Raw genomic sequence first — 17,511 nt, 5'->3', positions numbered from 1 at the left:
AAATATGAATTACTGTGTCATCATTCTGTTGGACTCACTTTATGGTTCTCTCATCTTGAAAAGTGTTGCATTTCACCTGAGTTGCAGATAATATACAGTATTCTGCTTGTAATTCTATAGCACAGGTGTGGGGAACCTATGGCCCTCCAGATGTTGCTGAACTGCAGTTCCCATCATCCCTGGCCATTCACCATGCTTACTGGGGCTGATGGGAACTGTAGTTCAGCAACATCTGGAGGGCCAAAGGTTCCCCACACCTTCTATAGCAGATAGTGAAATAATCTTTCATTCTTGTTAGGGAGTTTGCCCTCCATTTCTGCCAACCTGTCATCTTATGTAGTTACTTAATTGCTGTTGAAAATATATTGTGTTGAGGAGAGGAGTTCAGTTGCTCATTCATGGTACAATTATAATAGTAGTTTTTGCTTCAGCAGGGATTGTTCTGTGTGACTGAACACATAAACAGTATTTCAGAACTGAATTTTCTGTAAGATATAAGGTAAACACTGTACAATAGTAAGGTATTAAGATAGCTCTAATGATAGAGTATGTGTGAAGAAAATTACAGAAATGTATTCACTATAATGTTCTATTTTCAGACAGTAGTTGCCTGTTATCTTGTTTCAGGCTAAAATTAAATTCAGGGTTTTTTAAAAGCATACTTTGTAGTAGTTTGTGACTGTAGGTTAGTTCCAGTGTAATTACTTTTTAAAGTGATTCTATGAGTCTATACACATTGGGCATTTATATCAGAACTGGCTACTGATTAAAGTTTTCTGTAATTGTGAGTAGGATTCTAGCTATAAAATATCTCAATAGCCATTGGATCTAAGGTGGAATATGCCTGATTGCCATTAATTTGTGCTAGTTGTATGTTGTACTGTTAATTCTTAATCCACTTACTCAGGAGTTTACATTCAGTGTAATTATTGTGGCTTCAAATGGTTTTTAGGGTTATGTTCTCCTACATAGAATATGCCTGTTCACGTTAATCTTTCTCCATAAACTATTTTTATCTATCATTTCTATAGGATGAATAATCCGTAAAATTATTTAAATCCCCTGTTGTGTTAATTTTAATATCATAACTATGAAGTAGATTATTACTATTTAATACTGTTGACTTTGTCACTAGCTAGGATTTAAACCTGAGTCTTCTAGGTTTGCATAACTAGCTGTGACAGCTTGATTATGCTGAATTTGCAAGGAGGTTTTTCTAATGACAATTTTTTTCTTCGTACTGCTCCTGCCATCCCCACCACTAAAGCACTATTCTAAATTTTGTCTAAGTGCATGTATTTCCCACAGTCTTTATGCAACTTCAGCTTTACTCAGTATACTCCCTACTGAGAAAGTCTCTACTTACTATAACTTGAATTATGTTTACTGATTTTTTTCTGCATTTCATCAGTCTTCTTATCAAAACACAGAAATTGAACAGTAGAGTTGGAAGGCACCTATAAGGCCATCAAGTCCAACCCCCTGCTCAATGCAGGAATCCAGCTTAAAGCATACCCAACAGTTGGCTGTCCAGCTGCCTCTTGAATGCCTCCAATGTTTGAGAGCCCACCACCTCCCTAGGTAATTGGTTCCATTGTCTTACCGCTTTAACAGTTAGGATGTTTTTCCTGATGTTCAGTCAAAATCTGGCTTCCTGCAACTTGAGCCCATTATTCCATGTGTTGCACTCTGTGACGATCGAGAAGAGATCCTGGCCCTCCTCTGTGTGACAACCTTTCATGTATTTGAAGAGTGCTATCATATCTGCCCTCTGTCTTCTCAAGGCTAAACATGCCCAGTTCTTTCTGTCTCTCCTTGTAGGGCTTTGTTTCCAGTCCTTGATCATCCTCATTGCCCTATCTGAACCAGTTCCATCTTTATTCCTGGAGTTGTTTTTTTTTGGTCAGGGCTGCATTTCTTGAATATAAGTGAAAGTATTTTTATGAAACTTTTATAGTGCAATTGTGTGCATGTGTACTCAAAAGTAAGTCCCACTGAGTTCAGTGAGACTTACTTCCTGGTATGTGTGCATAGGATTTTAGCTTTAAAAAGGCACAAAAGAATACAACTCTTTAAATAAACATCATTGATTATTATTATTCATCTTTTCTAGTTTAGAACTGTCATTCATCTCTAGCATCTTAGTCTTGAAATGATGATTCTGGTCTTGGTCTATATTTGACTTACAACATAGCACATAGAATACCCTGTGAGATAAAATCCCAAGAAAGTGGACTCAATGATATATACAGCATCTGAAGAAACCCAGTAGTCATAGTTCATAAGTTACCTAGGTGGCGTAGTTGGCACTGGAAAACCATTTCTGCATGGTTGGAATCCATGTCATAGTGTTAACATAAGCCAATCACATATGGCACTTGGACTGTGTGCTTAATTCCAAGACACTTCAGTGGAGTGTGTGTGGTGGGAAGAAACCACATGATCCAGAAAACTCATGTGATTGGCCTTGGCATATATTACAGATCCCATTAGTCCCAGCCAGCATGGCTGATTCTCAGGGAAAATTGCTGCTAATTTCAGCATAAGATCTGGAGACCATCATGTTAGCTGCCCCTGAGCTAATTGTATGGGCTGAATCAATGAAATGCATTCATTTGTATCAGTTAACAAGCAATTTTGTTACTTTTAGGAAAGCTTACTCGTCAAAATTTATTTTGTCTATTGAAGCAGCAGTGACTTATTGTTTGAAAACTGACATCAAGTTTCAAGAACCTGCCAAATAATTATGAAGTTATTAATTTACTTTGAATGACCACAGTCCACCATTCAGTAGTGTAATATTTTAGCACCATTGTAATTGTGTCTAAGACCAGCAGGCTATAAACTGTATTACCTGTGCTCTGTTTACTCCACACTAGGGTATGTTGAAATATCAGACACTATTAATTAGAATTCAGTATATTATATAATGTACTGTGCTAAAGATGTGAGAAAGTCAAATCTAGAGCAAGACCAGCATGTCACATCAGAAAGTAAGGTACTAGAGTAGAATGACTGTTCTCTACTGAAAATGTTTAATAATGGGAATCCATAATGACTATTTAAGGATGTGTTCCCCCCGCCCCCCATGGAAGAGTGTTTCTATATAAGAGTATTCCTATACCCTCTTGTCTGGAAGTAAGTCTTTCTTCTGGGTAGACATGCATAGGATTATACTATAAAATAAAGGGTTTGTTTTTTACTTTCATAAAAATATATAGTAGTTTCATAGGTAAATGCTTCAGGCAATATTCAGCAGTCTTACATTCTGGTTAGAGTTTTTTAAAAATAGTCAAAGAACTGGGGGAACATATTCTCACTAAAGGAGCCTAAACATTTTCTCCACAGTGATTTAGCAACTCTATAGAGAGCAATTCACTTACATTACTTAAAAGTGAAAGGAAGAGGCACAACAGATGCATGTTTCCTCTTTCCTCTTTTTTTAAAATGCAATTTGTGAATTGGAACTCAGTGATCTCACAGTAGGTTAAGATCCCTGAGTTGCATATTAGGCAGAAGAAAGGAAAGAAGAAACAAGAATGATTCACACTTTGCTGCTACAAAGGCTCTTTCAAGCATTTTTTTAGAGACACATCTAGGATTTTAAAGATCTATACTTAAAGTGTAAAGCATGAGTGTCACTAGAGCTTTGGAAACCCCCAGTTTGTTGCCGTGAAATGATTCTAAGAAACTTATGTACTTTCTTAACAGTTAAGCATCTTTTGCTTTAAAATCCCATTGTGTCTTCCTGTACTTTTTATATCATTTAATAGGAATACCTTGATGAACTGCAAAAGTTACACAGAACATGGATGATTAGTTTGTCAGTGAGAAACACTCACTTTACTTGGTTAAAATGAATACCTGAAGACCATCAATAATGAGTTCATTCTCATCTTCTTGCCACTATCAGCTGTCTGTTATCGGGAAGATGAACTTAGTGATGTAATATGATCTAATATGACTTTTTCATTTCTTAGTTCCATGATCCTTCAGCTTTTTGTGTCCCTACCATGATAAAAAGACTGTTTCAGACAAACTGCAATAAATGTGACCTTCAAAGCTAATTTCAGATTGATAATAACATGTGCCAGTACACAAATGTTCAAAATAATAAGAATAAAACAGAACACATTCAACCTTAATACAAAACTGGTTAAAAATGAGGGCCTTTTCAGACACCTAGTTCACTAGTATGGATACACACACACAGGGAGAAAATGTCAGTATATATTGAAAATAAGCCCACAACTTTGAGTCATCTGAATCAGCCCATAAAGACATCTTGCAACAAATGCACAGTTGCTAGTTGTAGGGGATTCAGATGTCTTTTTCCATTGTAACAATTGTGTTGCAGAGATACCACATTTCCATAGCAATGGGCTAGCACAACATCTGGAAATTCTGCTGCTGCTGGAAATGGAATTCCACTGCTGCCACTGGAGAGGCTCAGGTGGCCTTGGTGGCTAGGAGTGCCTATTTCCAGTGCTGGCTTATTTGCCAGCTACAGCTGCTTTTGGACAGAGATGACTTGGCCATGACTTCCATGCTATGGTTACCTTCAGCCTGCACTTTTTAAATGCATTCTACATAGGGTACCCTTGATGATGATTCAGAAATTTCACCTGGTCTCAAATCCAGCAGCCAGATTACTGGAGTTCCACTTAGAACTCATATAACCACTGTTTTAAAACAGCTGCACTGGTTGCCAGTTTGTTTCTGGGCCCAATTCAAGGAGCTCACATTGCCATTTAAAGCCATAAAAGACTTAGGCTCCAAATATCTGAACGACTGTCTCCAGCTCTAACAACTTTCTCTTTAGAGAGGACTCTCTTGGTAGTTTTGCCACCTTTATAAATGTGGGAATTGTGGCCTGGGAGGGCCCCTAAATCATGGAACGTCCTCCCCACGGAGGTGTGTCTAGCATCTTCATTGTACAACTTTTGCTATATGTTGAAGACACACCTCTTTAACCTGCCTTTGATAAGGTATTTTGTTTTGTGGGACTCCTCATTTGCTGAATTTATACAGTTCTGTTCCATTTGGAATGGATTTACTTCTTTTATAATTGTAACAGTTTTTATCTATTTTTATAATTGTGTATTCTGTTGTTGTAACCTGTCCTGAGATGTTACGGTAAAGGGTGGGTAACAAATCTTCTAAATAAATAAATAAGATTGCTCTCATTAGTAACAGTTGTTCCAGATTTCAGCCTAATTGTACACTTTTACCACCATCTCTATGGTGCAAGCACTACATTTAGAGTGACACCCACATTCAGTGTGCTACTAAAAAGTGTCAATTAGGATTGCATTTGGCACCTTACGTACTGTCATACTTTTCAGTGTCCACAGAGACTAAGATTTCACACTCCACATACTGCCTGAGCCGTAACTGAAATCAACTGTAGCACTACAGTACTTATGAGATCAAATTAGAACCCTTGTAATTGGCCACACAGAGCTATGCACTGATATAACACAAATAACACAGGAGTAATCTCTTTATAAGCTGATTCAGATGGCCCAAAATGTGGACATTTTCAATATATGCTGACATTTTCTGTCTCTCTAAATGTGTACATAGTCAACAAGTTCTCTGACAGGTTTAGCCTAGGTCACATTTGCCTGAAGTGAATGAAAGTTGCCCTACGTTTTCTCCTTCCCTTCTCTTCTGCTTTTAATCCTGCTGGTACTAGTCCTGGGCTTGAGTGTAAGGGAAGATGGCAGAGAAGCAAGTGGTCAGTCAGTGAAAACAGCCATGATGGATCTGCTAGCTAAGTAATAGCTTGCCACCAACATAAATGTATTGCACATAACCTTGGGCTAAATTGGAAAAAAAATGAAATGGACTGCCTTCAAGTCGATTCCGACTTATGACAACCCTATGAATAGGGTTTTCATGGTAAGCGGTATACAGAGGAGGTTTACCATTGCCTTCCTCTGAGGCTGAGAGGCAGTGACTGGCCCAAGGTCACCCAGTGATCTTCATGGCTGTGTATAGATTTGAACCCTGGTCTTCCAGGTCATAAGACACCTTAACCACTACACCACACTGGCTGTCTTAGGCTAAATTACCACTTATAAAATCAAACAGAAATATGCACAGCTTGAGGATTTGACCTTCTATGTCTATCTTGATTTTAACATTGTACCATTTCCTCAGGGAGACTTATTTTAATATGGTGATCAATCACAGTGCCATATACACCTGAAGTTAAATAATTTAATAGGTTATCAAAATTTATAAGCTCCATATATATATATATATATATAATGAAAATATGCTATGATGTGGTGTAGCCAAAGTACCAAGCAGGTCAGCACTTTGCACGTATTGTTCTGGAAAAGCCAGTAAGTTGCTTAAAACCATATGGATTGCACTGTAATGTCTCATAATGCAATTCTGGAGCACTATAATAAAAACATAAATTGCCGTATAACATGCTATTGATCTAATGGTGTTTCATGTACCATTCACACTAGTGAGAATGTTGCCATTTCCACATAGAGGGATTTATGACCAGATATTTTACCACATAGACATGAAATATATCTGTAAGAAACACATCTTTAAGGATAGACTATAGGCTAGCTGAATAAAACATAGCTCAGTTTCCAGCAGCACTCGATTGGGGAAAACTGGATTAAATAGGAGAAATGTAACACAAGGTTCCCGAGATAATCTTGAGATCCCAAGATAATAATGATTAGGTAGTTGGGGCCCTCCCTTTAAAACAGGGCTGCTTAACCTTTGGGCCATGGTCCCCCTAGAGGGTCCACAGATGGGTTCAAGGTATCTGTAAACAGAGCACACACAAAAAATCAACTTCCAATGCAGTAAAATAAATTGATTTATTTATGAAGGTGCATAGCTTCCATCAGATTCTCAAAGGGGTTTATTACCCAAACAGGTTAAGAACCACTGATATAAAACAACTAGTTTGGCTGGACCTACCTGGCTGCATCCACAGGTCCCCCATCCCTGCATTAAATACTGTAAAGTTTAGTCAAGAGTATCCATGTACCATGTCTCTGTAGTTTGTCTCAGACGCATTCTGCCTAGAAGTATATTCCCTGCTTTTTTCATCATGTGAAAAAATCAGCTTGAAGAGTTTGTGAAAGCCCTACTCTGGTAACATTCATGTGAACAAACAGAAGTTATGTGGACTCTTTAAATGAGACCATACACATTTGAATTTGTAAAAAAAATCAACCACATATTTGTTAATGTAAAATTGCTTTTTATATTGTTTTATACAGTTGTTGTTGTTGCCTTGAGCAATTAGTATTGAGACATCATTAACAATATTCTCAACACTGGCAGCAGTGCAGAGATTTGAAAAAATAACCGTATAAACATATACCCGGCGACTCCTTCCTTTAGTTCTTCTCTCAGTCCAGCTTCAAACAAAGATGCAGCAGTGTGGTTGCTACTTTAAAGGAATACCCTGCCCAGATGCTTTTCCGCTTTAAAAACCTCCAAAATGAAAGGCTCTGCTATACATGAATGGATATCACCAGAAAGGGAGAAGGTAGGAAGTAATGCAGAGGGACTTTTTTTTCCCTTTTGGGCCAATCCTGATGTTAGCAGCAAAAACAGTCAGTGCAGTGGAGCAGGGCTGCCATCCCAATGCCGTTGGCTTTACCTGGATGGTGCGGGGGCAGGTAAGGGAAGGGATGAGGTCTGGACTGGATAGGGGGAGTGGTGGAGCCAATTTGGTGCTCCCAACAGTGCACACACACAGCCCTGGCCTGACTGTCACCCTTCCCTACTTTGCCTAGGTAAGTGGTGTCAAGAGGGTGCCACTGTGCCATCTGCTCCTGGTTAACAATTCACATGTATGGACACTGCAGTTTTTAATGCTGATGGTTCTGACAGTAGCATATATATGTTTTTTTTTAAAGTGTCATATTTGTGGCTTACTCAAAGGTGATCAATGGTGTGGAACTATCAGAATCTAAGCTTCAGCTCATTATATTGTTTTTGAGCATGTGTGATGTTGTTGAAAGTAAACCCAAAAAGTCACGGACTCCACTGGGCATATGTAAGCCCTTGGGCATGTCTAGAAGAGCTCTCTTTCTCCCCATCCTCCCAGCTTGCTCATGCTAGTATTATTATATAGCATGTGATTGGATAGCAACTCCTGGACTCCTAGTTTGCTTCCAAAATATCTATTTATGTGTATTGAGATTTTACTCAATACAATTGAGTTGGATATATCCAACTCTATGATTCTATTCTGTGTTTATATAAAAACAATAGCCATAAATTATGGCATATACAACAGAAATCAAGTAAGTCCACCCCCTATTGTGAGAGCATAAGAACTCATAGGAAAGGGTGCTCTAGTGTCCCGATCTAATTCAACAGATGTTGTGTAGGCTGGTGCAAATGTATACCAGAAATAAGACTGGCCTTTGTCTAAACTAGAATAAGTCATATTTATGGTGCTAAAGCTGAAGCCAAACCATAAGAATTTGTTGCTATGCATATTTATGTAGAAATAATGAGGCGTGGTTTTTAACATCATGCTGGGTAGGCAAGAAGAACTCTCCCATTGCCAGAATTATATTTCAAGCTGAGCCCTCAGCTTTTACATGTGCAGTGGTAGCATACCAGTGAAGCATCTGTCTGGGCTACTGATTCCTGGTGTGCTTACAATGCACATATGAGCAAGACAACCTGTTTATATAAGGTGCAAGACACATGCAGTGGTTGCATGCAGACAGCATTTTATTCCATTCCCCCAATGTTTCCTTACCTGTAAATTTTCACATTTTATGTGATCTTTCAAATGATGTAAAAGCCCCTTCTGGAATCTAGCAGAATCAAGTGGAAGTTTAGTGCTCATTTTTGTATTAATTGCTTCGAGAAAAAATCAGTTTGCAACCCTGTTAACCCAGAACATTGTGGAAGTTTGATGTTTTATTTTTCCCGTGGTTTCTTGGGATCACACCACTGTTGCTAATGTAATGAAATTTGGGGCAGTATTCCGGCATACAGAAGCATGCATGCACATGAAGGAGGGGTTACCTGTGTAATGACATCCACTGTTGTTGTGTCACACCACGTCTACTGGTGTGAATGAAATTTAGCACCACATGGCAGTACATTGATGAAAAAAGCCCACAATTCCATAACACAACAGGTATTTCATTGTGAAAGGAACATTAGAAATTGGGACAGAAGTGCTAGCATTATAATCAGGAAAATAACACAATAATTCCCACATCTGAATGCAGCCAGTGCATTATGAGCAAGTTCTTCTTGCTCACTTCATATTACATTTAAATTGGACCTAAGCTTTATTGAACAAGTGCTTCTTATATCCACATAATGGGTCATATGTATATATGTTCCCAGTATTTCTATGATAAGCACAGTTATTTTGCAGGGAGTTCCATTAAAACCAGATCAGTGGGAATTAATACCAAGTTTGGGATCAGTTTTTAAAACAGCATTCATTAAGTATGCAAATACAGATTCAGTGAAATAAGGATTTAGGCACTTTTAGGCTTGCAGGATCTAAGTTAATAAAGGCTGAAGTCAGCACCAAAACCCAAACACCTCCTTGTGACATAGCTTGTTAAATCAGTTGTCAGTGAAGCAGTGAAAAGTTATTTCTTTATTATACTTATTTTACTTTTCAGATGCATTGAAAATCATGTTTATTTTGAGCATGTCTTTTATTTTATCAGAAACATCAAGTATTTAATGTGTATGTTCTCTGTGGAAGTATACAATTTGGGATTAAGGGGTACGGACATCCTCATCCATAAACCAATATATATATAGCCATTGACTTCAGTGCAAGTTAGATTGCACTCAAGGGTTGTTTTAATCATGAGTGATCATGGAGCCAGTGCATAAATAAAATTTAGTGTGTAGGACCATATTGATTTTATTGGCTGTTTCAGCAGTGAAACCCATAGTGTCAGGATGTTTATTCACCGAATCATAACTAGACTAAAATATGTTTTCAGTGCCAAAATTCCAGATATTCATTTATTTCTTAAATCTCTATTCCATCCTCCCCAAAGGATACTTAGGGTAGCAAACAATACTAGAGCAAAACAATATAGCATTTAATAACAATCAAATATTCTCATCACTAAATAATTTCAAGGTTTCCAGGAACAGTATATTTTAGCCATCAAATGCCTGGGTGAACAGAAATGTTTACAATTCTTTCTAAACGTTAATAATGAGGGAGACAGATGCAGCTCATTAAGGGAAGGCATTCCATAAATCGGCAATTGCTATAGGGAAGGCCCTGCTGTGGGTCAGCACCAACTGGGCAGCACCTAGCATTGGCACCGCCAACAGGGTCTCCCCTGCAGAGTATAAGGCAGAAATGGTTAATATGCAGGAGGCGTTCTTGTAGATATTTAGGCCAGGCCAGTTAGGGCTTTGTACTCTCATCCTAACATCTTGAATTGTGGCTGGTAGCTCACTGACAGTAAATGCATGTGTTTGTTCGCCCAGGCTCTTAGCTCTTAATTGGTGTTCATCATTTAGTTGGGCCGGGTAGGATATATTCTTTTTATGTTATTGCAGGCTGAACACTTTTAGGTAAAAATATCCGTTTATCTTTTGATGCATTTTAAATTTGGTATCTGCATGCTTTTTAAATAATTGTAAATCGCTCTGTGACAAAAACAATGTAGTAAGTGACATTGGGCTGTCCTATTTAGCAACCTGACAGAATCATTCTGCACTAGCTGCAGTTTCTAGTTATTGATATCATGGATAGTGAAATCTCTAAAGAGTAATGTCATGTGGTTCTCCAACATGTCACTAGAACCACAGGGCTTGGTCCTGAGCCCAGTGCCCAACATTTTTTGGATCAGAATTTTCATTGGATAAGGAGGTGCAGGGAATGCTTATCAAATTTGTAGATGATACAAAATTGGGAGGGATAGCTAAACAATATTCAGAGTGATCTTGATAGGCTAGAACACTAGCCTGAAAACAACAGGATGAAATATAATAATGATAAGTATAAAGTTCTACACCTAGAAAAAAAAATCAAGTGCACATTATAAGATGGGGGATACTTGGCTCAGCAATACTATGTGTGAGAATCTTGGAATTGTTGTTGATCACAAGCTGAATATGAGCCAACAGTGCAATGTGACTGCAAAAAAGGCAAATGCTATTTTAAGCTGCATTAACAGAAGTATAGTTTCCAAATAATGTGAAGTATTGGTTCCCCTCTATTTGGCACTGGTTAGGCCTGATCTTGAGTACTGCATCCAGTTCTGGACACTGCACTTTAGGAAGGATGCAGACAAACTGGAACAGGTTCAGAAGAGGGCAACAAGCATGGTCAAGAGACTGGAAACAAAGCCCTACAAGGAGAGACTGAAAGAACTTGGCATGTTTAGCCTTGAGAAGAGAAGACTGAGGGGAGATATGATAGCACTCTTCAAGTACTTGAAAGTTTGCAGATGAGGGCCAGGATCTCTTCTCAATTGTCCCAGAGTGCAGGAGGACACGGAATAATGTCCTCAAGTTGCAGGAAGCCAGATTTTGACTGAACATTAGGAAAAATTTCCTAACTGTTAGAGCAGTACAACAATGGAACCAATGACCTAGGAAGGTGTTGAGCTCTCCAACACTGCAAGCATTGAAGAGGCAGCTGGACAGCCACCTGTTGGGTATGCTTTAATTTGGATTCCTGCACTGATCAGGGGATTGGACTTGATGGCCTTATAGGCCCTTTCCAACTTTACTATTCTATGGTTCTTTGAACCACCTCCACCAGCTCACTCAGGGAAGAGGTTGAGCTGTGGGGTGGGTGGCACACCATGAAGACCCTTCTCAGGTCTTTGCAATCCACAACTAAGTGTAATCCTTCACATCCATCTCTTGATGGATTGGTTTCTTGGTGAGAATGATGGAACTTCTATGGATGACTGTCACACTCCCCCTCCAATCTGGACTGCTGCCCCACTGAATACTCAGACAAGAAAAGCTTGGTAAGGTCTGGGACCCCCAGCATGTACACCCAGGTCTCGTTAGTGCACACTAGGTAGCCACCTCATCCATGATAAAATAATGAATGAGAGTTGTTTTATTGTGGACTGCCTTGGCTTTAAGAAACAGCACCACTAGATGGGAGAGCAGGTTGGCATGGCTACCCAAGTCTCTACAAGGAAGGGGGCTGAGCAGGGACAACAGATGTCAAGTGTCACTTCTCCTCTATTGTTGTTTTCCTGCTCTACGCTAAAGTAACTGCTCATTTCCACCATAGGAAAGGGCAACTTACCTGACACCTGTGGACTTTCTAAAGTACATCATGCTTCTCTTCAAAGTGCCTTTCCTTAACCACCGTAACCATAGCTAGCCATGGCCTTTGGTGTTAGATCAAAGATTGATGCTTCAGGCAACCTTGAGTACTAAGTATGCAAACTTGACTGATAAAACAAAGAAAGGGAAACGAGACAGTGCTGTTATGACTTCTTAGGCTCTGCTTTAAAGCATCTGCTACAACTTGCATTGGGTCGTATTCAATTAAATAACTTTGTGAGTGGACAACTTCAGCTTGCACAATGGGACTTTCCACCAGAACAGGTTTCGTGAGTGTGTGTGGGAGGAAGGCAGAAGTCCTGTTGCACAAGCAGTTGTTGTTCTGCTCACGCAAGGAGTTACTTAGTGCTACATTGAATACAACCGATTATATAATAGCTAGTGAATGTCCAGGTGACGGATCTCAGTTAGGATTGAGAGGATTGTCAGGAAAGCTGAATGTAAAGCTATATGCTTCATATTCCACCAGGATCTTGTGCAAAACCTATAGACGGTGGGATTCCTCTGCCCTCTAATAGCAGTAGTTTCTTGAACTTCTAGTGCCTTAACAACTCTTTGATTTCTTACCAATATAAAACACAGAGGGTTCACAGGAATTGCAGAAATAAGTAATATTTTGTATTTTGAAATGAGTATTTTGTATTTTTTTACATAAGTAATATTTTGTATTTAATTATGCTTCAGGCTTTAGTCAGATGCTGCTAAAACTTAAGCCAGTTGCACAACTCCAAAAACCACATTTTGTGTTCCCTTATTTATTTATATCAGGTTGACATTCTAACATTCTTGCTTATGTTTCATAAATATTGACAAATATTTCTTTAAACTTACAGCAAGTAGTGGCAGCAATAAATGCAGGAGTCAATCCTAAAGGAAACACGTCTAACAGTCATTGGGATTTGGGAAGTTCCTTCTTCTTTGCTGGCACTGTTATTACCACCATAGGTAGGACACAACTTATTATTCTGTTTTGAACGGTGTATTACCTGAAACAAATTTAGTTAGTATATTCACATGTTTTTATTTGAAAAATTTGTTTGTCTATTTTAATAATATTTTATATTTTAAGTTTGGAGATGCTGGGTAAATCAGCATTTGTAGACATGCATGTTTACATTTATTAGAGTCAATAATGGTATGAAAACCTTAATAAGAAGTAAGTTTACATCAAAGTGAAGGTAGCAATTTAATTTAGTGCATGGTTTAAACAAATTATTGGAATTTTTATGTTTTAAAACAAGTTTGTGGTTTATGCTGTTGATCTGGGTCTCCAGAAGTGCCATTCTTAATTCCTGACAGCTATTTTTATAAACTTTAAGTGTTTTCAACATTATAAGGAATCAGCCTTTATGGGAAATGCATTTTAATTATAAACCTGTAACAGACAAAATGTTAAACCATTGTGGGTTTTGTTGGGTTTGTGGCAGCATGCAACAAAATTCTGTATAACATTGTTGTGTTATGCATCCTTTACATCTGATGCTACATGGACAGTTGTACCCTGCCAAACTAGGCACGTGGTGTGTGTCTAGATTGTTTAAACATGGATTTGCCCCTGTCACACAGAAAGAGGGATGAGATGGCTCCATATTTGATAGAAAATGGACGTATGGAGGAGGAGGAGGAGAGCAGAACCCTTCCCTTCCTACAGCATACGTCCATGCAGTCTGTTCTCCCTAGTACTTTTCTCTTCAGCCAATTCTAGAAGCTTGCCTTAGATGTGTTGCTCACCCATCCTACTGTGACACAGACAAAGTAGGATTTTTGGCTGTTTGTACTGAACACTTGAAAAGCCCCTGGAGGCTTTTCAAGTACTTGACATGAATGCTGGAAAATCCCACCCTGTCCACCATTCTCCTCCTCCCTGATATGTCCTCAGCCTTCACAAAGCCAAAAAGCCTTACCTTGGGGGAAGGGAGAAAGGGTAGCATGTGGCATTCACACATGAGAGCCTTCCCCATGATCATCAGTAGGAGATTTTACAGACAAGGGAGAAGCCCCCAAAGGCCTCTTACATAGATGTGACCCCCCCCTCCAGTTACATCCTCCCCCTTCCCTAAACTTTTTAACATCTATATGAAGCTCCTGTGAGAGGTCACAGGGAGGCTTGTGAGATGATGCTATCAGTATGTGGATTGCATCCTGCTCTATTTCCCCTAGTAATTGGAATCTGGTGAAGTGGTACAGGTGCTGGACCAATGTTAGGAGATAGTAATGCACTGGATGAAGGCCAATGAACTGAGACTACATCTGTATATGATGGAGATGCTGTGGGTTAGTTGTTCTTCAGTATGGGATTTGGGTAGATGGCCTGTTCTGGATGGGGTTACACTCCCCTCTAAGGAATAGGTTTGTAGCTTGGGGGAACTCCATGAGCCATCTTTGCCAGTGGAGGCCCAAATGGTGAAGTGATTCATCAGTTCTGGTAGTTCCTGGATAGAGGCAGCCTGGCCATGGTAATAATCCATACTCTGGTAACCTCTTATTTTGATTACTGTAAGTCTACCCTATGTGGAGTTACCCTTGAAGATGGTTCTAGCATAGAACAGAGCTACCAAACTTTGAATGTATCACACAGTGCCAAGTCTGAAGAATCTGCACTGCGTGCGTTAATATTAGTTTGTAAAGCCCTTAACAACTTGGGACCCCAATACTTGAAGGAGTTCCTTTCTCTGTACCAGCTTCCCTATGCATTAAGATTTGTGGGAAGGCTCTTCTCATTGACCAGCCATTGGGCAAAGTCCATTGTACAGTGACATGTAATAAGGCTTTTTCTGTGATGGTGTCCCAGCTGTGCAATGCCCTCTTCTCTCAGGTGTTGCTGTTGTTTACTTTCTGGCACCAAGTGAAGACTCTTCTCTTTCCTCAGGCCTTTACAGTGGGATGATGAAAACTGAGGCCAGCTGGAGATTGATGGATTGTCCACCTGCTGTGCTTAATTTTAAATTTGAGTTGTGTTGTTGATTTTTATGGTCTACATTTTAAACATTTGCTGAAAACCAGACCTATGCAGACACGTTCTGTAACAGCTGGTGATCTGTTTTAATTTTTCATGTGTTTTTATTGTGTATATATAGATATTGTAAACTGCTTTGATATTTTCTATGAAATTGCAGCATACAGGTATAAATACAAAGTGAAATAAGTTAGTCTAACTATATAATATTTTGTAAGCCCTGAATCCGTCATGCTGCATTTTGTTGCACCACAGACAGGTGGTGCTGCAAACTACAGTGTGACCCAGGTGCTGGGCTCAAGGTGGAGGAAGAGCGAAAGAAGGAGACTGAGAGAGCCGACAGGCATTGGTAGTAGTCCAGCTGCACTGGGTCCAAGGACGGGGGAGAAAGAATGGGGTAAGAAGGCACCAGCTATGCTAGACCCAAGGCTGGGGGGGGGGTAGAAGGAAGGGGAAAAAAAGCAGGTGAGAGCCCAGCCATACTGGACTCAAGGCAGTGGGGGGGGGAAGGAAGGGAAACGAAGGTGAGTGGTAGGCAGCGGACAGTGCCCCAGCCATGCTGGACTCAAGGAGGGGGGAGAAGGAAGGAGAAAGGAAATGGATAGGGGGCAGCCCAGCTGCGCTGGTTTCAAGGCAAGGGGGGAGAAGGAAGACAGGAATGGGGGGTGCCCCAACCGCACTGGACCACACTGGGAGAAGGAAGGGGAAGAAAGGTGAGTGGCGGGTGGAGTTGCAGTCATGCTGGACTCAAGAGGGGGAATAAGGAAGGAGAGGGAAGGGTGCGGTAGAGGGTGGCCCAACTGTGCTGGGTTAAAGACAGGTGGGGAGAAAACCTGAAGAAATAAGACAAGTGACCGCATGGTGGCCCAGCTGTGCTGGGCTCAAGGCCAAAGGGACGATGATGGGGAAGGAAAGTGAGGGAGTAGGCAGCACCCTGAGAGACCCATGGATCCACTTTGTGGGAGGCTTCAGTGTTGTGACCATGAGGTCTCCCTTTCCCCCAGGCCATGTGATGGGGGGAAGAAGGAGGGTGGATAGTAGGGGGAGGGGGAGGTGCCTTGGCAACATTGAGGAGGGGGAGGGAAGTGCTTTGGCAACCTGTAGAAAGGGGAGAGGGAGATCCCTTGATGACCCATGGAAAGGGGAGGGACAGAGGTGCCTTGGCAACCTCAGAAAGGCAAGTAGGAAGTGCCTTGGCAACCTATGGCGGGGGGGAGGGAGGTGCAACATTAGTGCAACCCTGTAAGTGTGTTTGGTGAGTGGAGCAGGTGTCAGGGTGGGATTGGTGAGTGAAGCTGGACAGGCATTAGGAGAAATGAGGGAAGATATGGGATAGAGGGTGGTAGCTCTTGGGGGGTTATGTTTGTTGTAAATAATGGAGGGGTTAAGGGAAAGTCTGGGTGCAGAAAGAAGGGTCTCTATGTGTGACAGTTTTATGCCTCTAGTGACTGGATAGGGGGAAGAAAGCTGAAGAGGAGGAATTGGGTAGGGGGCAGGTAGAAGTGGCTGGGGTCATTTGCAGTGCTGGGGATGAGCAAGAGTGGGCATATGAGTAAATGAGGGGGGATATGAGATAGAGGGAGGGAGTATAAAGGGTGCACCAAATGGGGTGCAAAGGGAGGACTACAGAACAGAAAGAAGCAGCATCAGAAAGGGGTCTGGGAAGGTGAAATGGGGGCTTAATACATGCATAAAGTGAAAGCAGAAGGTCTAAGGAGTTACCATGGAGGTAGTGGGGGTTGGTGAGGGATGAGGGTAGGCGGGGTTGACAAGCAAACAAGCAGGGCACAGCCACTAGTAAGTATATAAACAATCTAGGCTTTTTCCTTTGGGAAGAGAGAGAGTAGACTAGTAAGGAGCAGAAGAGTGTGAGACAGACCTGCTTGAGGTAGAATGTGCCTATCTCTTCCTGGGACTTCTCATTTCAGAGAGTGGGAGGGGGCTCACATTTTTGAGCAGCCTCTTCTAATCACCTTGGGCAGTTCTGCTAGCGCAGTGAATTTTAGCTGCACATGGAAATCCTCTCTTTTTCACCTCACCCTGTGCTTGACCTACAGATCTGCTCTGGACTGTTGTGGGAACCTCGGAACAGATTTAGGTGTCATGTGGGGGGCACACAGAGAGAGCAGAGGGGGGAATGTTCCATTGTGCAGCTGAAGCTCCTTACGCTAGTGGAACTGTTTGGATACAGTTCCTTATTTCTGCTTCCTTTGATTTGGAGAAATGTTCTTGGTGAAAAG

The 17,511-nt window shown here is 40.6% G+C and overlaps 1 protein-coding gene across 7 annotated transcripts in view; it reads left to right on the top strand.

Annotated features, from left to right (window-relative positions):
• The window catches only part of KCNK2 (potassium two pore domain channel subfamily K member 2), a 158,234-nt gene that overhangs the window by 18,812 nt on the left and 121,911 nt on the right, over nt 1-17,511 (top strand). For all 7 annotated transcript variants that reach the window (XM_061625206.1, XM_061625205.1, XM_061625207.1 and 4 more), the window contains one exon: nt 13,149-13,260. In XM_061625206.1, coding sequence (XP_061481190.1) covers nt 13,149-13,260 — 112 coding nt within the window. The remainder of the gene's footprint in view (nt 1-13,148; nt 13,261-17,511) is intronic.

Source organism: Rhineura floridana, chromosome 4 (assembly GCF_030035675.1).
Source record: "Rhineura floridana isolate rRhiFlo1 chromosome 4, rRhiFlo1.hap2, whole genome shotgun sequence".
Lineage (NCBI taxonomy): Eukaryota > Metazoa > Chordata > Lepidosauria > Squamata > Rhineuridae > Rhineura > Rhineura floridana.
This window is presented reverse-complemented; position numbering and strand designations above follow the sequence as displayed.